General features: G+C 41.2%; 1 protein-coding gene across 1 annotated transcript in view; it reads right to left on the reverse strand.

The window, feature by feature from the left end:
* LOC136857177 (repulsive guidance molecule B) overlaps positions 1 to 26,231 on the reverse strand; it is a 206,273-nt gene that overhangs the window by 98,414 nt on the left and 81,628 nt on the right. The window contains exon 2 of the mRNA XM_067135618.2: positions 19,852 to 19,970. Within this exon, the coding sequence (XP_066991719.1) occupies positions 19,852 to 19,930 (79 nt within the window). The 5' untranslated portion in view covers positions 19,931 to 19,970. The remainder of the gene's footprint in view (positions 1 to 19,851; positions 19,971 to 26,231) is intronic.

The following is a 26,231-nucleotide window of genomic DNA, read 5'->3' on the forward strand; positions in this document are numbered from 1 at the left end:
AAGATGCTCGTACGACGATATACGAATATATAGTACAACTGAAACACAATCCGAAGGTGTACTTTAAAGCGACTTACGTAATTTCATTGACCAGTTGGTGGGTTACTCAATGATTGTTTCTCAAGTCTGACAACACAGCGGGCAGTACACCCGACCTTGAGTCAGCTCGCACGCAACTCGGCTGAACCCAACCCAACCAGGTGGAGTCACGCAGAGTAATTGCACGCCTGCCCAAGTCTTCTCGTGCCCATCCCGCTGACACTCCGACAGGACAAATCTGGTGTACCCAACAACCCAGGAAAATCCTACCCAAACAAAAGCGTTACTTATGAGCCTGCTATGCGGAGTTCTGGGCAAGAGGCGATGGTTCGCAATCGGTGTTCTTAAATATTTTCAAAAACCGGATCAATTTAAATGCATTTAGAATAAAATAAACAATCTGGGAACTTGTTTATCAAAAGTAAGATAGTATTCTTACTAACGCATTACTTATTGAACACTCGGCTTTCTGCCTCCAAATCTCCGCAGTAGCATATGCAACCACTACAGCGCTTACCTTCTACTTTAAAATAACATATAAATCATTCCCGTATATGTAATACTACTTCAGCTTTAGTAACTTTCTTCGTTATATGAAAAGGGTTCCATTGATTTTTCGCCGGAGACCGGCGAAGTTTTCACGTTGAAAGTCATGTGGTAATGGGAAAGGTGCCAAGCCAGGGTGGCTCAAAAGATTCCTAAAATACATGAGATAATCTGGAGGAAGTGTGGTAGTTCAACTCCCTGACTCAATAGTCAGCGTAGTGGCCTCTGGGTCACAAGGTCCCTGGTTCGATTCCCAGCCGAAACGGGAATATTAATTTTAAATGGTTATTTCCCGTACAACATTATCCTCCACGCATTTATCCATTCACGGCAGATTCCACTGACTCTCATCGGAGGGTCTGCCTTACAAGGGCTGCACCAGATTAGCAAGAGCCACACGAATTTTTTAAAAATCTGAAGTGCAGGCAAGTGACTGAAAAGAAGACCAGGAAAGATCTTACTGCAGACTTGAAAGAGGCTCAGGACCGAGCCAAAAGGATAAGAATCACACCAGTCGCAAGACTGAATACTTTATGATGAATAAATATAGTTCCCAATCAATTGACCTTCGGTAGCATCTTACGCTATATAGGCTAACATGCCACTGGACATAGTAAGTTACAGCAAGTGCTATTGTAAACAAGGAGCAGATTCTATAAACCATTTAATCCAATACGTCAGCACTTTTTCCCGGAGCCAGTGCAAGACGCTCTGTTGTTTTTGGATACCTGCAATGTGTTAACATACGACAGCAGACGTCATCTTGCAGCACTGCCAACTGAAACACTCTTGACTTTCGTCACATTCACGTGACATGCAAGGAATACACATAGGCTCTATTAAGGATGTAAGATCACTTACTATAACAATGGCAGACTTCCTGTCTTTGGTCGAGGCGCACTAAGCCTCAGGTAAAACTGCACTCTCGGCCATCCTAGGAAAGAAAAACCTTGCCTCGATTCTCGGTTTCCCATTTCTTCTTTGAATTTTATTACTAATAGGCCTACACAAAACCACACATCCTTCACTCTCATTAAGAATTTTTGGACTACTGAGACTCATATCTTTGTTAAATCAACGACACACTCTCTCCCTTTCTCTCTCTCTCTCTCTCTCTCTCTCTCTCTCTCTCTCTCTGTGTGTGTGTGTGTGTGTGTGTGTGTGTGTGTGTGTGTGTGTGTGTGTGTTTGCGTGTGCGCGCGCGTGTGTGTATTCGCACTCCGCTGTTGGAAGGCCTAAACATGGCTTTCCGCAGTTTCAGACAAAGGTAACTGCAGTTAAGGCCACAGCCATTTCCTAAACCAAGCCCTTGTGCTTACCTCACTGGTCACCGGAATTCAGACCAAGTTGGAGGGTTCGAATTCGGCTCAGTCCGGTGGTATTTGAAAGTGTTCAAATACGTTACTCTCGTGTCAGTAAATTTAGCAGCACGTAAAACAACCCCTGTGGGACAAAATTCCAGAGCCTCGGCGTATCCGTAAATTATAAAAGTAGTTGGAACGTAAAACGTATTATCATTATTGTTAATTTTCCAACGTGTATAATTAAGACTTCTATCTAACTATTTACCTACCGGGCGAGTTGGCCGTGCGGTTAGGAGCGCGCAGCTGTGAGCTTGCATCCGGGAGATAGTGGGTTCGATCCCCACTGTCGGCAGCCCTGAAGATGGTTTCCAGTGGTTTCCCATTTTCACACTAGGCAAATGCTGGGGCTGTACCTTAACTAAGGCTACGGCCGCTTCCTCCTCACTACTAGGCCTCTTCTATCCCATCGTCGCCATAAGACCTATCTGTGTCGGTGCGACGTAAATCAGACTGTTGTAATTATTTACCACTGAAATGTGCAATGCAAGCTCCAGGATTCTTATCACGTCTGTGTGTTTTGGGCACGGGCAAGCCAAATGAATACTAGATTTATCAGTAAAGTTATTTCTAAGTTAATGTTCGACTAGAGAATAACTTCCAAGCATCTGGTTTGAGACGAGTCCAATAGTCGAGTTGGAATCTTTATCCATAACGAAATAACATTTCAATGGATTTCCTTGTATCTAATCTTTAAGCTGAATTCAGTTTTTGTGCGTGGAAATCAACATTCCCGACTTCGTTCAAAGCGAATACCAACTGAAGATATGCCGTTTCTGCGTCTAGTAGTTCATACTGTATGGAAAGTATGTTTCAGAGCGAACAGTTTTAGAATCACAAACATGCTCTGAACATGAAATTACGGCATTATAACATGAAAGGTGAAGACGGAAATCCGTATATAACTGTGTCGGTACAGCATGTACAATATTCAAAATATGCATCCTCACGTCTCACGCATTGTTCGTAATGGTGTTGTAGATCCTCGAACATGTTGATGAACACAGACTATTGCAACGACACAAACAAAGATTGTGTTCCGGGAATATTCTAGGTGGGTCATCTCGCCGGAAAACGGATTATTTCAAACATGGCCATATGTAGATATTTAGGTTACGGTGGGGAGGGGGGGGGGGAGATCCAAGGAATGGGAAGAGTACGGGAAATTAAGCTATTCCTAAGTGTTGCTGCAACAGGACAAGTGACCCTCTCACGGTGTCGGCTGTAGCTCCATCTTGCTTAGTACTGTTTGTTTTGCTGCATACTGTACTACATACGCAGAACGCGTGATAATCACTTCTCCTCCACTACAAAAGTATCCCAGTGATATTTTGTTACTAAGAAAGTGGCCTTAATTGACTATCTGCAGCAGTGTTACGGGACTTCATCTCGCCAGAAGGTAGAAATTACTGTTAATTGCACATGGCCAAGCACGTAATCTACAGATTGGTCGACATAAAAACAAGCACTCAGCCATTACAGTGGCAAATCACACTGATTAGTGATTACATGTCGCTTATTCCAGTCACAAATAAGGAGAGCTGCGATTGGCGTTTTAAATATTGTCTCTCTGAACGAAGTGTGTTGAACAGCAAAAGGAAATCGTGAACAATAAGCTTTCCATCCTGCTCTGAGTGGGGGTTGTAGAATAACATCCCACGCTATCCCCTGCCTGTTGTAAGAGGCGATTAAAAAGGCCCGCAGGGGATCTTAACTTGAGAGTGTGTATTGTCGACCACAGAGCCCTTAGCTGAGTTCAGGAATTTCTTCCACTTACTATACTTGTGCTAGGATCCTCACTTTAATCTTCCCTATCCGTTCTCTTTTGGTCCCGACGGTATTAGGTTTTCGAAGCCTAGGGAGTCTCATTTTCACGCCCTTCGTGGCCCTTCCCGTTCTTTACTGATACCTTCATTTTTCGAAGGATTTGGCCTCTTCTTTCTCCTCTCTGATTACTGTTCATAGAGGATGGTTGTCCAGTTGTACTTCTTCACCTCCTTTTAAAACAATAATATCAACAGGCACCACCACATAAGCTTTCGAACATAAACTGTGCGGAAGCCCTTGTGGGAACGTAAACAAAGACAATACAGAAACGAAAATATGTTCATCTGTAATGCTGCCATAAACACTGTACAGTAAACTCTCGATTTAATGGACTACTAGGGACTAAGGGTTGTCCGTAACACAGAAACCCCGTTAAATTGAAAATATTAGGAGTATTACTGCCTATAAAAAACTTTCAGTGGTATTAATATACAGTAATGGGAACAATTTTACATCGATAACATTTTACAGTATATTTGTCTTGAAAAGCAGCCACCTCAGGATCTAACAAGGCATCTATGAACGAGATAAAGCCACCTGTGTGTTCCCTAACCACCGATAGTTTGAGGCCATCTCGTTTTCATCTTTTCTTGTTCTTCTTCAGCTCTGTGATCGCCCCGTAGTTCAGCAATCTCCTCCTGGCTTTGAATTTGGCGATGTCTAGCCAATGTTCAGTCATTCTCACTAAAATTAACAGCGAAGTTTCACTAAGATGAACGTTTCAAAACCTCTAATACCGTATTCAGTTTCATATCCGTTCAATAACTCTGCCCATGTTGTAGTCGTCAGCTCCTTTCAATGTGGCAGCAAAATAAACGATGGTGCACACACGGGAACAATTAAAATAAGTGCGAAATATCACGAAAATCTGCGAATATACCCAAATAAAAAGTATAAACACTGACCATCGCTACTGAGTTTTATAAGACTGCCTAGGTGCTTATGAAGAAAAAGGGATTGATCTCAAGAAACTAACAAAAGTCTCACAATATCAAACTGAAGGAAGAATGTCAAACAACCAGTGGAGTATCAACACAAATACGAAAATGCTGTTCGAAAACGGATGAAGAGTCTTCAGGAACAGATGATGATTTTGCACTTTTGGATTCTCTTTTGATAGAGAGTTTGAAATACCACAAGAGAACTACTCGAATGGCTAAAATGCTACTTGCATGTTTTGCGAAGGAAGTTGCTCAAAGAGAGAAGTTTGGGTGATATACGTTGTGTGTGATATGTGAGTACACAATAATTGTGCAGGTGCAGAAATGGACGTAAATTTGTGACTTTTGTACGTAGACCATAAACACCTATGTTCGATTTTGAATAATTTTGATCAGATTTCCAAATATTTCAATCTAAAAATGCAGTAGGCCCTATGTATTTTTCAGTTTATTTTGAGTGTAGGTAGGTTTTATTTAAGATGAATGTGTTTATGTTTTGAAATTTATTTAAACATTTTCTAGTCAATTGTTCGTTGTTAACTATTTGTGTTGAAAATGAATTCGTGAATTTGTAGACTAAGCTTGCCAATTAAGAAATGTTCCACTCAGTTAAATGATCATAATTTGAAGCAAACTAAATTACATTTATAACTTATTTCAACCCTATACTATAGAGAAAATATGTTACTGTGTTAGATCATAATTTTGATTAGGTTTGCCTGTAGATCCCGAAATAATTTTCTAACATTACACTACTGACCACCCATTGTTGTCAGTTGAGGAATGCTCTCTCTCTCTCTCTCTCTCATCTGCGCTAGATGACACTTTACAATTGCAAAAACTAACCCATAAAACAATAGTTAAACGACAGCTGGTCTAACAGTTTTTAATTTTAGGTGGAAGTCTCTTCCAAAGCTGACGATTCTATTCACAAGTTGAACAGGACCGACTCTGGTGTAATATTTCGGGAAAAAATCGAAGCAGACTGTTGATTCGACCACACACACCAAAAAAAACAACATATGGATGCTAGTATGCCTTTGCTGGCGAGATGTAGTGTTTACAGTCACTGTGTCTTCTGGTATGGGCTATATCAAATTTGTTACTTTCATTGACCTGTCTCAGTCTCATCCTTGGCTTTGACAATATGAAAGTGACTGATGTATGAGTGATGCTAGTAATACCATTCCTTATGCAGCCAGTCCCTGTTATGAATGGTGTGAAAATATCGCTCATAGGGTCGGTTGGTGCATGCATTTCAGTGGGCTTGGCAGACTGACATGTAATAGTAACGGCTGGCTCGGTGAGAAAAGCAACGGGAAACTACCTCACTCCTCATTTCCCTAGTACGCCGCTTCAGTGACGCCTAGGCTATTTATGACAGCTGTTGGCGGTGCTGCAGAGGATCAAACCAGCCTTCGGGCTGAATACCCGACGTACATACATACATACATACATACATACATACATACATACATACATACATACATACATACATACATACATACATGGATGCTAGTAACTGCATTGTAACCGTACTTATCAGCGTTCTATAACCAAACCCCATTGCTCATCCCGAAGCTCTGCAGATTACGAGGTAACGCCGATGAATCCTCTCGACCGTTATTCTTGGCTTTCTAGATCGGGGCGGCTATCCGGCAGTCGAGACAGCTCCTCAGTTTAATCACATGGGATAAGTGGACCTCATACCCGGGGGAAATTCCTTATGTGACTGGGAATCGAAACCAGGGTGTCCGGAGAAGAGACATGCAAGCGACTCCTAGACCGTAGCATACTGCTTCAAGGGTAAATAATAGGCGCAGGGGTGAATTATGCAACTCCGCAATACGAACGTGTTTCGATGGTTGCCTCGCACGAGCAATGTCACGGCTGATTGTCTGCCCTAATGATGACCAAAAATAACTGAAGGTCTAATGAGCTACATCTTACTTTAAATGAAGTTCCAGATATGTTTTTCATCAACTGGGATCGTAGGGTTCTGGCTACTGTGGTGAGTTCGGAACAAAGTTCGCTTCAAATTCCACACAGAGTGCTCCTTTGATAAGGTCTTCTGCTGTAGATGGTACCTTTCTCTATCAGGGATTTCACTTTATGATTCACAGAGCCTGTTGGTTTAAATTTTGCTTAATAAAATACCTTCAAACTCATTCAGAAATTCTTAATCTGTATTTTATTTACGTTGAAATGAATGTGATGATATAATAGTGAAGGGAATTTCTGAATATGCTGTGATCCAAAATGAATGTACCTTTTAACATTTTAAGCATAATTATCCTTTATCTCATTACATTACGAATCAATCCTCTCTATCACTAGTTTAAGTGAAGCTAATAAATGTTCTTTAAACTTCACTGAACTCTTATCGTATTAAAATGCCATCCTTAAGGGATCTTGGATCCAATTTATTAACACTTGTATCGAACATGGGGTAGATTAATACGACGTCAAATATTGAGTAGTTGGTTATAATTCGAACACCGTATTGTTTTCTAAATCACTGTTCTAAATTTAAGTTTTACATACTTTATCAATTCTTTATATTTTGTTGTTTACTCGCTTTCAGCGTCGTCCAAACGACCCTTAATCCTGAATGCACACACGAGAACAGGAATCTGCGAAAGAAACAGAAGCCTAGCATAATGACTCATGACAATCAAAGACGACAGCAGACGGCCATGAAAATCGTAATTCAAACCCAGATGTTTTGCCATAGGCAAGGCGAAGAAAAAGGCCGGATTACTGAACGTGCCGGGCTGCTGAACGACCGGATTGGAGGGATTGAACTTAGGTTACAAATACACACGCGCACATACACGCGAGCGAGAACAGATACCACAGTAAAGAAGCACATATGCGACTCCTGAGTAGGACGACGTCCCACACCACACTAAATCCACCATCTCGTGCTGAGATGAGCCGAACCGCATTGATAAGGGATCCCCACGACTTTCACACTTTGTTTCTTTATGAAACTTAGTAATAATGCGCGCATGAAGCTAAAAGGACTATTCGTTGATGTAATTTGTTTCGGAGCTCTTTCTATATCGAATTACTGTATTTGAACGGAAAAATTAGAACTTAGAAATTAGTTAGGCAAAATGAAAGCGTCTCTTGGTAAAATGCAAGAGAGAAATCACGTTTAAACGTTATCTCAGCCCAATTTCTATCAGAACATGCATCTTATTGGAACCAACACTTTGTAATAAATGTGGATTTCCAGGTAAGGGAGTCTTCGAGCTGAATTATATTTACAATAGTCTTTTCCAGATCGACTTTGCTGTACAGGAGTGAAAGCTAGGTGGACTAAGGATATCTTATTCATAATAATGGACTCGGCTTAGGATGGTAAGAGAAGCAAAGGTTTCGACTCTGTTTATAATAATTTAAAGAAAAGAGGAGTAGAACTGAAGGAGACCACAAAGCTAGTTACAAACAGAGGAGCTGAGGCTGTACCTTAATTTAGGCCGCGGCTGCTTTCTTCTCCCTCCTAGCCCTTTCCTATCCCATCGTCGCTATAAAACATGTGTGTCGGTGGGACGTAAAACAAATTGTAAAATAAAAAAATAAAACACAAACAAACAGAGGACTCTCTTAGTTAACTCATCGGATGTAGCACACCGAACACAGAAGGGCGTAAGATTGCATAATGAAGATATATGCATGTAATGTATTTATCTATCGATATATCTATGTAGTAATAACGCGAATGATATATTTTTATTTATGTACGTTCATGTATAGTCTTGTAATTTCCAATTTTATTCTATAAATACAGTACCTTTTAGTGGGTTATAAGGACTTATTTTCGTCAAGGAAGCTCCTACTATGTAGGACCTACCAATAAAAACAATGCGCGGAATATATAAACACAGTGTGATTCAGCAGCCCTTTCCAACATCGTTCGCTGCAGCCCAACTAACGTGCACATGGTTATAGAGATGCTATTCCCCTGCACAATTTGCATGAAAGCGGGTAATAAACTTACATTGGGTCCGGTACGTATTAAACAAATGGTTCAACAATTTGTAATCCTTGCCCGGACTCGAACCTCCCACCTGACATGCAAGCACGCTCCGCTATGCCTTTACCAACTACACTAAGGTTCCGTACGGCGCAATGAACAGCTTACAGCAAGTATTATGTTTACTGCAGTCACAATATCAATTTAGTGTTTCGCCGACGTGTCAGGTTCATATGATCTAGAAGGCACACGCGTGTCTTTCAGTGTTTAATACGAGTATAACATTACGGCGTCCTATCACGGTGAGGCGGCAAATACCAAGATATCCGGTTGTGTTGCCTGAGCATACCGGCAGGGCCGATGTTTTCAGGACGGAAATAATATTATGAGTCCGCCTCTGTGGTGTAGTGGTTAGTGTGATTAGCTGCCACCCCGGGAGGCCCGGGTTCGATTCCCGGCTCTGCCACGAAATTTGAAAAGTGGTACGAGGACTGCAACGGGATCCACTCCGCCTCGGGAGATCAATTGAGTAGAGGAGGGTTCGATTCCCACCTCAGCCATCCTGGAAGTGGTTTTCCGTGGTTTCCCACTTCTCCTCCGGGCAGATGCCGGGATGATACCTTAAGGCCACAGCCGCTTCCTTCCCTCTCCCTTGTTTGTATCTTCCAACCTTCCCATCCCCCCGCGGGGCCCCTGTTCAGCATAGCAGGTGGGGCCGCCTGAGTCAGGTGCTGGTCATCCTCCACAGTTGTGGAGGGTAAAACAGATTAAGAAGAAGAAGAAGAAGAAGAAGAAGAAGAAGAGATAATATTATGGGTTGCATAAAACTACATTGAAAGGGGCGGCTGAATCACACTGTACATATTTTGCCTTTCTTATGAGCATACTTCCTTTTACATATCCAAAATGTATGGTCATAAATATCCGAATTCTACTTACAACAGGCGTAATCCCATCAACAGCTAGTAACAAGAACAGAAGATAACATTTTCAAGTGAGTGGAGTTCTATTGTATTTTGACAATGGGAAGAAACAATGCGAGGAAGGCCATTTCATCTGCACGTGAATATTGCAACCTTCACCTTTATGTACTTCAATGCAGAGCCTTTGACACCTACACACGAATTAGTCCACTGCGATTCGTTTGTAATATTATAACAGTCGTGAGTTCCGTAATGAATTAAGCATATTAAACTATTTCACCCACGTGCTCAACCGTGAGTAACTGGAAATTCTGGAGCACATGCAAATGAAGCAAGTTCCTACTTCAATTCTAGGAAAGTGTGAGTCATAACCCGTAGCAATACCGAGTAAATCAATTACCAGAGCGACAGATAATACTTACAAAAAGTAATATAGAATTACATGAGCCACTATGCCAGCAAAAGGGGGTTTAACATTTTTTAAAGAGGAAGGAAGATGCGGTAGAGTCGTGCTCGATTCACCCGGAGGGGAACGAGTTCGATCGAAAAATTTAAGGAACGAGATTTCCACATGTGGTGCGGCACATGGCCATGAGTTTCACTCAACCTGCACGAAAAATGAGTATCAGCTTAATTCGAGAGAGTCAAGGCGGTCGGGCATCAGAGCTATCCAATCTGTCCCACTTGTGCCGAAGTTATGGAAAGTGGAAGCCTTTACCTTCCATTCCTGCAAGGGTTTTCATGGACTGAACGGATATGGGCTTGCTGTTATTTTCAGGAGGATATTCGGAGTGAGGAGGTAAAAGCTAACAAGGGCGAGCCACGGTTACGGAGGCAATGATTTCGTCCGAGGGTTTGTGCCATTGGCACTTATTTGACGAGAAATGACCCTTTAAATTTAACAGTGCGCATAGAATACATGTTGCCAATTCGCGTGCGAGTATCTGTAGCACCGCTGGTCTAGTTATTGGCATCACTGACTCCCACGTAGTTGCATTCCAATGGGGAAGCTCATTTGTAATCCATAGTCAGCGTCAACTCAAGTTCTAAGCGGACCCTTTGATTGTATGCCGAACGTCAATTCAAGAACCGAGGAAAATATCCTTCCGCGTGTGAACACGTTCTCTCTTTCCCATTCTCCATCTCGGTTCTTCTCCTGAACCTGGCGGGTAATGTAAGCGGTTTTTATATAACAAATATAACATTAAAGGGATCACTTAGGACTTGAGTTGATTCAGAGTATAGCAATCTGATAGCACGCTGCCTTTGCAATTTTTTTAAATAGGCGAATCACTGCAGCAGAACTGTTAGGGCTCCACACCATAAATTTAGTATGAACTAACCAATTCGAAGGCAAGCCACAAAAATTTGAAATCAACTAATCACAACACAGCGACTCTTTCGAGCGGCTGTCAATGGTGTTCAAGAAAACCAATTAAAGGACGAGTGTTTCAATAAAGGGAATAAACTAGTTTCCAAAACTCAAAATAGTATTCATCATAAGAATTTCAAATAGATGACAAATAACTTCAAATTTTAATAAAGATAGAATGAGTATATATTTCTCAAATAGGGACGTCCGGCCGCACTTGCCGATGATCACATAAATCCGGAAGACAAAACAAATGAAGACTTCAAATAAAACAGGCGCCGAGTGCCAAAATCATGGTTTTGAGAAAAATTAATAAAATGTTGGCTATTAGGTATTTGTCCGGCTCCATGGCTAAATGGTCAGCGCGCTGGCGTTTGGACCAGGGAGTCCCGGGTTCGATTCCCGGCCGGATCTGGGATTTAAACCTAAACTCGTTAATTCATCTGGCTCGGAGACTGGGTGTTCGTGATGTTTTCAGCATTAGAAATCATCTTAGGTGGGGCCCAATCCTCAGAGACAGGAAGGTCGCCTAATACACCGTCTGCTAGAAAAAGACCTGTACCAGGCCTCTCCGGAGGTCACGCAATTATTATTATTTATTTTTTATTTATTTATTTATTTATTTATTTAACGGTAATAATTTCAACATATTTTTGTGTTTTAGTTGAAAACTAAGTATTGTATGAATATACTATCCAAAGGGACTGATAAATGTGATATTGTATTGTAGTAAAAATTCAATGAAATGCTCGTAAAGTTCCACAGCTCAGTACATAGCACCATGATATTAAAGTGAACAAACCACTGATAACTAAATGTTTTATTGTTCATACTTTTGTAAAACACTCCGTGGTCATCATTTGTCAGGTACTGCGTCATTTCAGTACAATATTTCTTCTTTCCTTCAGGGATGTGGCTTGTGACTTCCTGTGCTGGACGAGCTTTATCAGGAAAACGTTTATTATTTGCATTTTTAAATTCTTTCATTCAATTTTTCAACTTTGTTTTTATGGTTGCGGCCACAGTACCTTCTCCTTTCATCTTTTCTTTTCACTCAAATTATTACAAACATGCCACCGCCACTATTTTCAAATCGCTTTGAGAAAGTCGTAGGCGACTGCGCGTAGAACATACACGTTAACAGCAGCGGCAGATAAAACTGCATACCATTCGTTGACTGATGTTGTTACTGCATCATCATTCGTGGTAGTTCGAGCTTTTTGTACATTATTAGGCTTGGCATGTAAATTTCATTTCACACAATGTCTAAAAATGCCTCATCTCGGCGTTTAGAGTCGTTTTGTTTTATTACTTTAAGTCAGGGCCTCTCAGTGTCCACTGTGCACGGTGCGAAAGACGACTTCGCTTGGTTGACCAGAGTGCAGACCCCCCGCTCCTCGATTTGGAGCAATAGCGCTGTCTCTCTATTTCCCCATGCCTGTCTCGCTCTCTCCGCCTGTCTCCCTCTTCCTCACTTGCTCCATAGCGCTCCAAATCCGAGCCGAGTTGAGCCGTTGAGCCGAGCTTATCCGAGTAGCCCAGAGACGAAGCGTTGGTCCGAACAGAGCCGAGTGGGACCGATGCACTGTGCACAGGAACTCTGCGCGTCACTTTGCACGCGTGACATTTTGGGCGTTTGAGAGGCCCTGATTTAAATCTTCCAATACATTTTTCCATCGAAAAACAAAGTTCCAGAACACTTATAAGGTACCAACCAGAATTACTAAAGCATTACAAACTATCAAATGAAGAAAATTGAAAACTGAAAGACAACTAACAAAAATACAAATGTGTGGATAAAATGGATAAAGAATCCTTCAGAACAAGAAGGGATAATGTTGTAGAATATTGAGTGTTATCTTCAGCTTCTTCGGAAAAGAGCTTGTGCCCTTAAAAAAGATTCACCTGTCTCAAAAAAGAAGCTCCTTCTTCTCCTATGTGTACCCAATTGTACTGTACCTAGGTAGTTTTCACTAAAGTGAGGAACACATGGGAAGTAAGCAGCTTTCTTCTCCTCGTCGACCAAATGACGCATGCTGTGTGTTGGTCTCAAAGTAAACTGTGAGGTCCAACACTTTTTTTTTACCAGTACCCTGACCATGTTTATTATTTATGCTTGTATCGTGTGCCGGCCCAACTATAGCACTGTATTTACGTATGTATGATATAAAACTTATTTTCAAAGTACGGTACTGAGACGACCTGAACTGTATTCACATTTTAGATCAGGGGTTTCCAAATGGCGGCCCCCGGGCCGCATGTGGCCCGCGAAGCCATATAATGCGGCCCGGGAGAGCATTTTAATAAATAATGTGAAGAATAGTTACAAAATAATATTTTGTAAGTCGTTCAAAAATGTATGTTTTATATTCGTTATAGACCCAAGTCCGAAATAGTTCACTCTTTAATATTATTTCCTCTTTTTAAAAATTCACTTGATGTGAATGGATTATTTTTCATTTTTCATTTAAAATCCAAATTTCAGATAATAATGATTGGTTTTTACGTCACACTACTTTTGATGTTTTTCGGAGACGCCGAGGTGCCGGAATTTTGTCGCGCAGGAGTTTTTTTATACGTACCAGTAAATCAGTCGACAAGAAGCTGGCGTATTTGACCACCTTCGGAATGATATAACATCGAACCTGCCAAGCTGGCTTCAGAAGGCCAGCGCCTCAACCACCTGAACCACTCAGCCCGGCTCCAAATTTCACTTTTATGCAATTGTCAAATAATGTTTTACCTAAGTAATTAAAATTATCAAACCTTTATTTCAATTGAATTATGTATATTACTTTTTCATAATGGTACTTCTGTAGACCTACTATATGCAGAATTTTACGAAAATTGGCCTATTATTCAAGTGCGGCCCGCGAACATGACTAAGGTTTTCAATATGGCCCTCGAGCCCTTACAAATTGGAAACCCCTGTTTTAGATCGATTGTGAACTTGGCACGACAGTCAAATGCAAAGTGCTCAATATGTAATTGTATTCGTTTTCCGATTTTACGATTATCGGAAGAATTCGAGGTGTAGGAAGTTTATCCCACAGAAATAGGTGGCAGTAAATATATCGACACGAGGCTGGAGTATTTGAGGACTTTCAAATAACTTCGGACAGAGTCGGAATCAAAACTGCGAACTAAATGCTTATCGTGCAGAACTTACGATTAACCACGAACATGTTTAACACCTTAGAAAGAGCGCGAAAGCCTTCTTTGAAACACGATGTTTCTCAACTCTCTCAAGATCATGAGAATCATCTAGCTCATCAATTCCGAGGTGGGAGTAGTAATTTTAATCTCGCTCCCTTGTTAACAACTACTCATGTAATTGATATCCACCTCATTCACAATTAAGTGGCTGATAATAACAGAGGGTGGCGATCATAGCTTGTAATGATAGCGGCATTAGCCCGCCCTCCACGCGGGAGAATGTTCCGTTCTTCTCCACCAAGTCGCCCCGCTCGGCGTTTCTGAACTACGCAAATATAATGCCGAAGCCATCCACCCTTGACAGGTTACTGTACTAATACGATTCGTCCATCATTCCTGTACAAATAGTAACGTTAGGTTCGTATCCAAAGACCTTAAGAAACGCTCGACTACTAGAACGTTGTTCCTAAAGGATATTATTCCTAGTTCTTCCAACGCTTTTCTCATACCCTGACCTTTTTACGGCCAGATGCTCTTCCTAATGTCAACCATATGCTGAGGGATTTAATCACTATTGCGTGTTTCTGTAGAGGTTGATATAGTGATGCGCATATGAATAGGTGAATATAGAAACACAAATACTCAGTCCTTGAGTCAGAAGAATTAACGAGACACGGGTAAAATCTCCGACCCGGTCGGGAATCAAACATAGAAACCTCTGAACCTACACTGCTCAACAGGATAGGAGCCGTCTCTAATGCTTAATAGTAACTGCGTCGAATCTCGAGTCAGTCGGTTGGCATTTAGGAGAATTTAAATCTTAGAAACCCTTGCCGATTGACTTACTGACACTTAAAAGAAGTCCTTGTCACCGAGTGAGTTGGCTGCACAGTACGGATAGATGGTGTGTTTAAACTATCAACATCCGCCCTTATAACTAGTTTTATGGGGCCGATGACCTAGATGTTAGGCCCCTTTAAACAAGAATCATCAAATAGTTTTATGGATTTCGAAGGCTCTGGGGAGCCCGAAATATTGTTCTAGGGAAGTTCTTTTACGTGCTGGTAAATCTATTGGCGTATTCGAACATTTTCAGATATCATGGGACTGAGATGGGATTATATTTCAGAAAGCGCTCTACCATCTGACCCACTCGGCTAGGCAATCAACATTAAATTCAGAGTGTAAACTTCCGAATAAATTGCCTACAATGGTAACTTCAGTTCGCCAAACGCTTTCTTTCCTTTATGAAGGGAATAACACTGGATACTCCGCTGTAATATGAACATTATAGCCTAATCTGAAAGTGATAATGCTGCTCTTTACAATGTCTGAAAGCACTTCATGGATTGGGAGATCCTGTGGATGATGGTGTAACTTTCTCCACTCAAGTATAGTTGCTACCTGTCACCTCAGTTCTGGAGGTTGTATGTTACTGAAAGTATGTGACCGCGGGTTTGGGGTGGATTTTAGTGTCTCTGTTATAAACTAGATCTTGGATCTCTCACGGTCAACCAAAGGTACATCAGAAGATCATTTTCATATTAAATTGATATATAACATAATATTCAGTGTTACGCTGTTGCAACGTACAGAAATTCTGACGTACCGTATAAACTCGTAAATTATGCAATATTGGACATTGTTGTTGACACCTTCACGACTTTGTGTTTTACGTGGAATTCCGTGATGGACTGCCTGTCCACGATTTTTTCTTCACCCTGCATATTAAGCAATTGTCAGTAGCTTAGAGGCATGAAATGAAAAACATTTCGTGATTTTCTTTCACTACTCTGCCTGCTCGTTTCATCCATGCTTGAATTCTACCTAAATAATTTTAGGATATTCGCAGACATTAGTTACTATCATCTAGTAGTTTATTTTTAAAGACGAAGTTGATAGCACATCATAAACTACATATTTATAAGTAAAAGAACCCTGGTATTAAATCCCGTCACCATATATAAGGAATATTCAGCTCAAATGATTGAGCTTTGCCGGGAATCTTTCAAACACTATGGAGTGTATCACTGAGGGAAGCTAAATGCTCTGCCAGAATGAAGTAGGAGGTTACTATGCAGCGGATGAACCCAGAGTGACGTCACACCCGGATGTATATAGTTCATCTCTTCTGGGAAGGCGGGCAGTTCGCGGTTATGAATCCGCGACGACAAAAGAGTGGTGAAAATTTTGAAATATACACATCCCCAGGCTGTCAACGTTGTGCTTGGGCTATAACCTACATCTAGCCGAGGTCAAGTTTGAAAGGTTTCGTGATAAAGTGATTTGGAGAAGATCAAGACTAAGAAAAGGCCGTAGTCAAACAGCAAACCTCCGAAGGTAATATGGTCAGTTTAGTTTTCTTTTCACGAATTATTTACTTCATTTACCCACGGAATGAAATGTGGAGAACAACAGAAGATCGTTGTTACAAATGTAACATAATAATAATAATAATAATAATAATAATAATAATAATAATAATAATAATAATAATAATAGCATATGACCTCCAGAGAGGCCTACTGCAGGTATTCTTCTAATAGATGGCCGATAGGCGACCTGCATGTCGGCGAGGACGGGGGCCCTACCTAACATAACACGATTACTAATAATTAAGATGGCACACACAGTCAGCCCCAGAGCCAGACGAATTAACCAATTAATATTAAAATCTCCGACCAAGCTTGGAATCGAACTCGAGACCCCCTGGACCAAAGGCCAGAACGCTAATCATTTAATCAGAGGCGGACGGGTGACACTGAGTGTGGTGTTTAACGTCGAACAACAATGGCATGGAACGCCAAGGTGTGTGACCGCTTTTCAAAAATCGAACCGGCGAACCTGAGATTACGACTCGGACACTATCGCTGGTCAACAGAGACAGGTTCTTTTTAGGAAGTATTTAGCACGTTTATTGATAACGACCGTTTTCTAAGATCTGTAAAGACTAGAGCAGTGTAAGTCTTGTCTGATGCTTCTGGACCAAATCACCTGTGCTATTTCGCTTGCAGCCATGTCTTAGCTGACACCATTACAGCAGCAATCTGGGTGCCTCTTTTTGTTGGATCACACCAAATGTGGTAAAACGTACGACCAGAACAGGTCTAACCGGTATGTATGACTTACTGGGATGATAGCCTTTTCCTCGGTAACAGACGCTGATAGAATTAGTCGATTCCCAATGTAGACTATTCCAAATATTAAAGAACGAAATGACCTACATATTCGCCATGCTGGGAAAGCACGTTGATTTACCAGCACAACCTCCGGAACAAGTTCCCGGCACGTCACTGTCTCCGGAAGCCTTAGTAGTAGCTGATGGGACGTAAAACCAATAACATTATTCGATTAATGTATTGCATTAGACAATTAGTGTAAACGAAGAAAAATTGCAGTTAAAATGCAACTGTGACAATATTTTTGTAATCAAGATAAAGGACACTGCAATATTTCAAAGAATACAAATAAACAGAAGCGTATGGAAGCAAAGTAAAAGCTAATTATATTTCGGCGTTTCGTATTGAACACGGAATCTGAACATTCGGAAGACACGTTAACAGCGTTCTCCGCCTGTTGCTCGCTAGCACTATGGTGCTCTCGAGAAAAAGACGCTCCTGAGGTCGTTATCACTTTTTATTTCAAACACTGCTGTACGAATCGGAATAATAATGTTGCTATTTATAGAAGCATTTAGCGACTTTTACGTTAAGTTCGTGGTGGTGCTGACAACAGTCCTCTTACCTAGTGCTCTGTGTTTTGCAAAGTTCGATATTTAAATTGATATAATTTAGCTGTTCGTGTCTAACTCAAATTGATAAATCTCCAGTCCCCCCCCCACAGCACTGAAATACAGTATTTGTTAAAAAAGGAGAAATTCAATAACCTTTTTAGGAATAAAAGATACCGAAAGGCTCCAAATACTGTGGAGTGTTTCTCTCAAATATTTGGTTATGTGCAGGTAAATGCTACTGTGGCAATATTATTGCAATCAACATAAAAGAAATAGCAATGATATTTTGTTGGAAATTGTACGAGAAAGTTTTTTCACTTACCATAAAACTGAACAAAAATGTACGATTACGATTAACTCGTTCATATCTACAGGTCTGTTTACGAGTAGCTACAAGTGACTAATTCCTGAACACGACTGATATTGTAACATTCAAGCTCAAGGATCATATTAATTTGCCGAGTGTTTAAACATATTTATTTATTTATGTGTTTATTTATTTATTTATTTATTTATTAAAGCTATTCGATTGCGTAATGATAGATGGAGAATCCCTGCGTCAACGTATCAACAACACTGTTAGATAGCATCGCCGTTAGGGCTAGGATATTGATTACCTGTATCAAAACGGACTAAAAAAGAAGGCATTTATGACCAAAAAATGCTTTAAAATGACCCATTTAAAAAAATATGACCTAATGATAAATTGTATATTCTAAATTTGCCTTTGAAACTACTGTCATACTCATAATTGAATTGGGGGCCGATTACTTTAGATGTTATGCCCCTTCAAACAACAAGCATCATCATCAAAATTGAATCAATTACCGAATAGAAGATTGTATACTTCAAAATTTATTTACTTTTGTATCATTTTTTTATTGAAATGGCCGCACATAAGTTATCTGACGTAGTTTCCAGCATTAGTCTTAATTCATAGTTGGTTCTCATTTTCACCTACTCGGTTGCAGTAAACACAATACTCTTCATGCAAGTTTTAAAAGCTGGATCTCCGACTATTGTCGGATAAGAGATCCAGACAAAATACCCTTTCTGTCTCAACTAGAATACAAAGGTACATATAAAATACCCAAGTTAGCTGGTCGCTAAATCAGTTATCTTCTGCTTCCAGTGAGCATTGTTCTCCAGACAGAAGCCTAGATATGGATCACATCATTGCGAATCTGTACTGAAGAATAGTAGACTAGTCCATTACACGGGAGTGAATGTGAAAACGAAAACAATGAATGTGTAGAAAAACTGAACTAAAATATGTACAAAACATAATGGCGAAAATTTGTAGAGCAAATGTGAAATACAGTGTCAATATAAATGAGAAAAATGTCCCGAAAATGAAATCAAAATATAAAAAACTCGTAAGAGGCAAAATGCAAGGAAAGAAAGTTCTAACAAATACGTTAAAATACTCAACTTATCATAGAACATGTAAACACTACAGCTATATTTCTGTGTTACCAGAAAAGGATTAAATTTCTGCAAAGTCCTAGCCGTAGTCAACACGTTAAACTGATATGTATCAGTGTTCGGCACTACAGTGTTGGACGCACTTAGGTTCTGACCTCTGTAACTCGTAAACCAGGTATCATTCGTTGAAACTAACATAATCATATTCGATGTCGCAGTGATGCGCTTACCCACGAATTTCCCTTCAAACTGTCCACCGAAACTTCAATCTCTGGCGATGTGTTACACTCCTCACCGAGACTTAGCGGGCTCAGTTCTTGGAATCAACAGGCAAGGACCCCACCCCCCACCCCCCTTTAGTGCAATTAGTAGGGACGTGTGCCGACAAAGTAAGAGCTGCCACCTGAAGGTTAACAAAATGAGACGGCCACCCGCTTGGGAGGGGGCGGTCGATTGCGTGGGTTTGAGGGAGGGAAATAAGTAAAATGGCGCTTTGTCTCGGGCAAGAAGTAATATACCCCCTCACAGAATGTAGAAATGACTTACCTGCCATGACGAGTGAGAGTAGGAGCAGCAGGCGCAGCGGCCGGGACTCGGGCGGGCTGGCGCGTGGGGCCAGGGCCATCACAGCCCCCTGTCGCGCCTCATGGCCTGGCGGGCATGGCCTGCAAAAACAAAACATACGAATTCAATTCAATGGTCCCTTACATACTGACTGAATAATAAAGAATACAACTCTTGGAATGAACAGCAAGTAAAAAATATCACACAGCGAATACGTTTTAAATAATAATAATAATAATAATAATAATAATAATAATAATAATAATAATAATAATAATAATAATAATAATAATAATCGTTATGGACTCAGCTACCGTGTGCAGGTATTTTCAATTTGACGCTATCTGTCTGCTCGTCAATTTCGATGCTCAGTTTTACTCTAGGAATACTAGAAGGCAGAGTAAACCTATATCTCTTCGGCATCTGTGGTTTGAGTTTTAATGGATTTTGTCGAGTGGACACCAAATATATGACCAGAGATCTTTTATATGCCGACATCGAACGACATGGCTTGTCGAATGAACTTTTTTTCCGCCCTTCAAAATACCGACTACCTCTGCCGGGTTTTAACCTGCTGTCTTGGGCTGGATATGCCGACATCGTACGACATGGCTTGTCGAATGAACTTTTTTTCCGCCCTTCAAAATACCGACTACCTCTGCCGGGTTTTAACCCGCTGTCTTGGGCTGGAGGCTGACACTCGACCACTAATCCACAGAAGGAGCTAGGAACACTATGTTCATCAGAGGGTCAATACCTATGGTGTGGTACCGGAGTACGTTCGTATTATTATCTGAGGGTAGGACTGGAGAGAAAGCAGGCCTGTCGTAATGTCGTATCATTTCAGTATTATCTGACTCAATGGATAAAAGGTACTCAAATACAGTACGTCAGCCTCGTGTCGGTAGATTTACTGGCACGTGAAAGAACTCCTGCGAGACTGAATTCCGGCACCTCGGCGTCTTCGAAAACCGTGAAAGTAGTTCATGGAACGTGAAGCAAATAATATTATTTATTATTAAATGATCAGTGCACTGATCTTCGATTCCTTGCTTGGTCGTGGGACTTTTATCGTGAACGATTAATTCCCTGGGCTCACGTTTTAGGAATCGGTGCTGGCCCAACATTCTTGAAACTCACAGATAATAATAACACGTAGCTTGCCATACATGGCAGTCGGCGCCCACCATCATCGGAGGGTGTGCCTCACAATGGTTGCATCCGGATGTAATAGCCACATGAAATTGTTATTATTATTATTATTATTATTATTATTATTATTATTATTATTATTATTATTATTTATTAACACCGAGCGGAGGGTATGGCGTAGGAAAAGCGTGGGTTGCAACTCAATCATCGACTACCCTGATAATGGTTTTCTGTGGTTTCCCATTCTCACTTCCAGGCAAATGCCAAGACAGTTCCTATTCACAGGCCACAGCGGATTCCTTCAACCTCCTTACCCAGTTTAATTCACCATAATTCATTTCTTCTTCATTAGCTCGCGAACCGAGGATGGCGTCAAGAAGGGCATCCGGCCGTAAAATCATGCCATATAATTTAATTTCACCGCATTCCCGACCCCGCATCTGAAAACGGGAATAAAGGGTAGACAGTATTATTTATTTATTTATTTATTTATTTATTTATTTATTTATTTATTTATTTAATTATTTATTTATTTATTTATTTATTTATTTATTTATTTATTTATTTATTTATTTATTTATTTATTTATTTATTTATTTATTTATTAAACCGTTTCAAATTTGTGTTAAGTGAGAGAGACTTGTGTGTGGTTTTTGTATGTTTTATAATCAAAGATTGAAGATTCAGTCTTTAATGATGCCCAGGAGACGAGGGCGACTTGAATTCGGTGAAGCTTGCCAAACGTGCTGGAACACAAGAGGTGTATATAGTTATGTCTAGCAACAGTTTATAGACTCAAATCAGGAGGATGTACGGACATGTTGACAGCTGCTGAAATGCACCAGCAAATACTTCCACGTAATGTCTAGCGTTACCCACAAGGTAGTGATCAGGCTTGCCAACTCTGAATAAGAAATGGAGCTGAAATTTTTTTAAGAAACAGCCAGAAATGACAGAACGGGCGCTAAATATTACAAAGAACGGGCGCTAAATATTACAATGAAAGTAACATTCTACCCATTAGAGTGTACGTCTATATTTAAATGTCGACCCGTATTTACGTAGCTTATACCACTGTCACCCTCTACTTGAAGTAACCAGTCGTAAATTATTCCTTGTCTGAAATTCATCTCTGATTTATCCATTCTGTTCTTTCACGGCATGTGAAATAACCTTCGAATTATAGATAAGAAAACAAAAGAGAGGGATAGTTGCCCAGGCATGAGGCGTTCCGAAGAACTTCAAAGTCCTGCAAGACACGTCCCGAAGCACTCCGAAACACAGTACTACACCGTTGTTTGCTTCAACACATATCAGTGCATTGCCACAATTTCGCGTACATCCAACTCCTGCATGGAAGACAGTTTCGTTGTCAGGGCGAAATTCTAGCACTCCAGTGTCCCTTAGAACGATTGTAGTTGAAGTGACGTTGACTAGCATTCTTTCCTGAACATTATTAGTAGTTATAATGTACATAGCACAGCTCTTAAAGACACTCAACTCTGATATTAAGGTTTTCCCGAGATGAGAATCTCCATCCTACATCTCATTCTTGATAGCCGACTCCGTGCTTTACAAGTGGAGATTTAAGGAGTCTGGTTGTTTATATAAACGTGCAGGATGGGATTCACAAAGCACACACAGTCCAGCGAGGCGCCATTCTTTATTTAAATGTAAACATTATATTATGTAATTAAGTTGTGTTGTAGTAAGGTCTATTAAAACGCCCTTTGTGTATATTTTCGTAAATATTTCCTTAAGTGCTTCTCGGACACTGTGGAGGATGGTGCAGAGGGCTGGTACAAAAAAAGAAAAGACTTGTCATTGTAACAATAGCTTCTTGGTGCCTCCAGCAGCAGTAGCAGACAGAAAAGAAGAGGAGAGATGACGACGCACAACATATTTTGTGCTCGCAGAAGCGAGGCTATCGAGTCATCCGTGACTGTACTACCAATCACGTTCTGACATACCTTGGCTTCAACTGTTAAACGGGATGGCCTTCTAAGAAACGACAGACAGGTAAACTGAACAAAAGAAATGTGCAACCAGAAAAATAAATTCGCAGTGTAATAATTCCGACCTTTTGTTCCAAATTCTTATAATAGGGACGTATTTTAAAACATAAAACAATAGTTCCAAGTGTGTCTATCAGTTGCAAGGGATCTCTGTGTTTGCTCTGACTTATAAGGAGAACAGTATAAATAAGTCCGAGCCCGTTTTTAATGGGGGCGCCCTTACGGGAAGACCAACGAAGAAGGGTAGTGCCAGTTCGTCGTATAACGATGTGGACCACTGCATAACAGATGAGTCGCTAGGTATGTCCTTTGTTCTTGTTCGAGAAGAGAGTAAAGGGGGAAAAAAGTAGGTTTCGATAATGCGGGAAATACATCTTGCTGTCCAGCGCTCGGGCCATAACTTGATCCCGTGTTGCTCCTCGCCGCGCGGCGTTTGTTTTGTTGTCATGACAACCGCGGAGACAAGCCGCGCCGCATGGCAGGGACGATCGCTTAGCCTAGCTCGGCTTGGCTTAGCTATATTGATCCTGTGTGTAGGTAAACTACTTCCAGGAGAAGCAAGCAACAAGACTGCCCCCACTCCCTCCCTCGGAGTTATTCCTTTTAACAGGAAGAAGGGAGACAGGAGGGTTTTAATTAGTGCCTGAGGATAAAAAGGATAAACTGCAACCACGCGACCGCCCGCTGTTACTCAGACTTCGGGGTTCAAAATCTCCCTCGATAAGTGAAATATGACGTTAGAGCGGTCATTTTCAGCAGTTATAACGTCAAATTAGATAACAATACACTACGTCGAATACACGGTTAACAGTTTTTTTTTTTATTTGCTCTACGTCGCACCGACAGATAGATCTTATGGCGACAATGGGACAGGAAAGGCCTAGGAATGGGAAGGAAGCGGTCGTGGCCTTAATTAAGGTACAGTCCCAGCATTTGCCTGGTGTGAAAATGGGAAACCACGGAAAACCATCTTCAGGGCTTCCGACAGTGGGGTTCGAACCCACTATCTCCCGGATGCGAGCTCACAGCTGCGCGCCCCTAACCGCACGGCCAACTCGCCTGGTATTCAACAGTTTCTTCCTAATCCTAGCCCCAGTACATACATAATACAGGTTATCGGGCAGATTTTAGACGTACATTGACCGCGATGTCATTAACCTTTCACAGCGTAAACATCATTATTTTGTCCATTCGCTCACTCGCTAATTAGCGTTCTTACGTACGAAGAGAGAGATAGGCGTATGGATTGCGTATTTGCTTCGTACGCCAGGTGCCCCGTGTTCGATCCAAGAATTCTACTCCCGGATCAATGGTTGGAATTATGTAGTGCGGGTCGTGTAGCTTTAAGGTTGTACTCGGAAGACGGAAGGTTCTAACGCTAACGGCTGCATCCCTGAAAATGATTTCCTGCAATTTCCCACTTTCACATAAGGCAAGTGGCGGGCTGATCTTTCCAATCCTAATCCCTAGCTCTTTCGTATTCCATCGTCGCGGAAGCCCTGTATCGGGCGTGCGACGTTAAATATATATTTATCGAGCCCGAGAGCTGCAGCCTCTTAAGTGCGGCCAGTATTCACTATTAGGGAGACAGTGGGTTCGAACCCCACTGTCGGCAGCCCAGAAGAGGTTTTCCGTGGTTTCCCCATTTTAATACCAGGCAAATGCTGGGACTGTACGTTAATTAAGGCCACGGCCGCTTACTTCCCACTCCTAGCCCTTTCCTGTCCCATCGTCGCCATAAGACCTATCTGTGTCGGTACGTCATAAAGCAACATGTAAAAAATTTACTTTTTGAAAATGATTCATACTCGTGATCTCTCTGATACGAGAGGCCGAGAACCAGGTCAAGAAAGCTAAGTAATAAGGCTGATAAAGTCACTCCGACCAGGTTACAATTCAATATCTTAAAGCCATGAGCAAAAGTTGTCTTGGAAGGCCCAAGATCCTCAAATGGCAGTATGGACAATGATCTGCTTTTTTATTTCACGTGGAGACCGAAAAATATGGGCTATTATGCATCCCTGCGATGTATACTGAAATCCATTACCTTCTTAAGAAATTGAAAATACCATTATATGCAAAGAGTTTAAAGGGATGTCTACATTAAGGCTTTCAAGAGTGCCACAGTTTGTGGAGCTCGAGACGCAGCAAAAACTTCTCGCCACAGAACAAGTTTCAAAGCCAGGCTGTTGCATCCGGGAGATAGTAGGTTCGAATCCCACTATCGGCAGCCCTGAAGATGGTTTTCCGTGGTTTCCCATTTTCACACCAGGCAAATGCTGGGGCTGTACCTTAATTAAGGCCACGGCCGCTTCCTTCCAACTCCTAGGCTTTTCCTATTCCATCGTCGCCATAAGACCTATCTGTGTCGGTGCGACGTAAAGCCCCTAGCAAAAAAAAAAAAAAAAAAAAAAAAAAGCCAGGCTGAGTAGCCAGGCGGTGAAGTGCTGACCTGAGCTTTAGCTGGCGAGTTCGATCCCGACTTAGTCCGGTGCAGTCTGAAAGTGCTCAAATACATCAGCATCGTATAGGTAGATTTGTTGTTGTTGTTTCTGTTGCTTGTTGTTTAAAGGAGCCTAATATCTAGACCATCGGCCATAGGTAGATTTACCGGCACGTAAGTGAACTTCCGTGGGACAAAATTCCGGCACTTCAGCGTCTCCGAAAAAAAGAAAGCGTAAAAATAGTTGGTGGGACGTAAAACTAATAACACTAGTATCTTCTTTAGAAAAGAAAGATTCCATCTTGATCTATCGCGTGATTCCAACAATACCATAGCGACTTTCGGAGAGCATTTTATGTATTTCAAGCCACGGTGCACCGTTTCTACTAACGGCAGACTAGTGAACAGAAGTATCGAACGCCAGGTACGGCTCGCTGCTTCATATTAGCACATCCCTATTCAACAAGTTATAAGAAACAAGACTGTATAACTGGTATGCGAAATGTAGCGACATGTCACAGCAAAAGACTCTGAGAATATACACGGCAATCTGCTGACGACGGACTGTGTAGTCATTAGAAGTCATTCAGCGACAAGAAAACTCTCAAGACTATTTACAACACAAATGTACTCGGCACTTTGCATTGCAAGAACATGGTAACACCGGCTAAGCTCAAATGGAAGCAAGAAAACGACAGATCACGCTTAATGGATGCGAATTAATTACAAAATGCAACAGATCCCTACTAGTT

Source organism: Anabrus simplex, chromosome 1 (assembly GCF_040414725.1).
Source record: "Anabrus simplex isolate iqAnaSimp1 chromosome 1, ASM4041472v1, whole genome shotgun sequence".
NCBI classification, from domain to species: domain Eukaryota; kingdom Metazoa; phylum Arthropoda; class Insecta; order Orthoptera; family Tettigoniidae; genus Anabrus; species Anabrus simplex.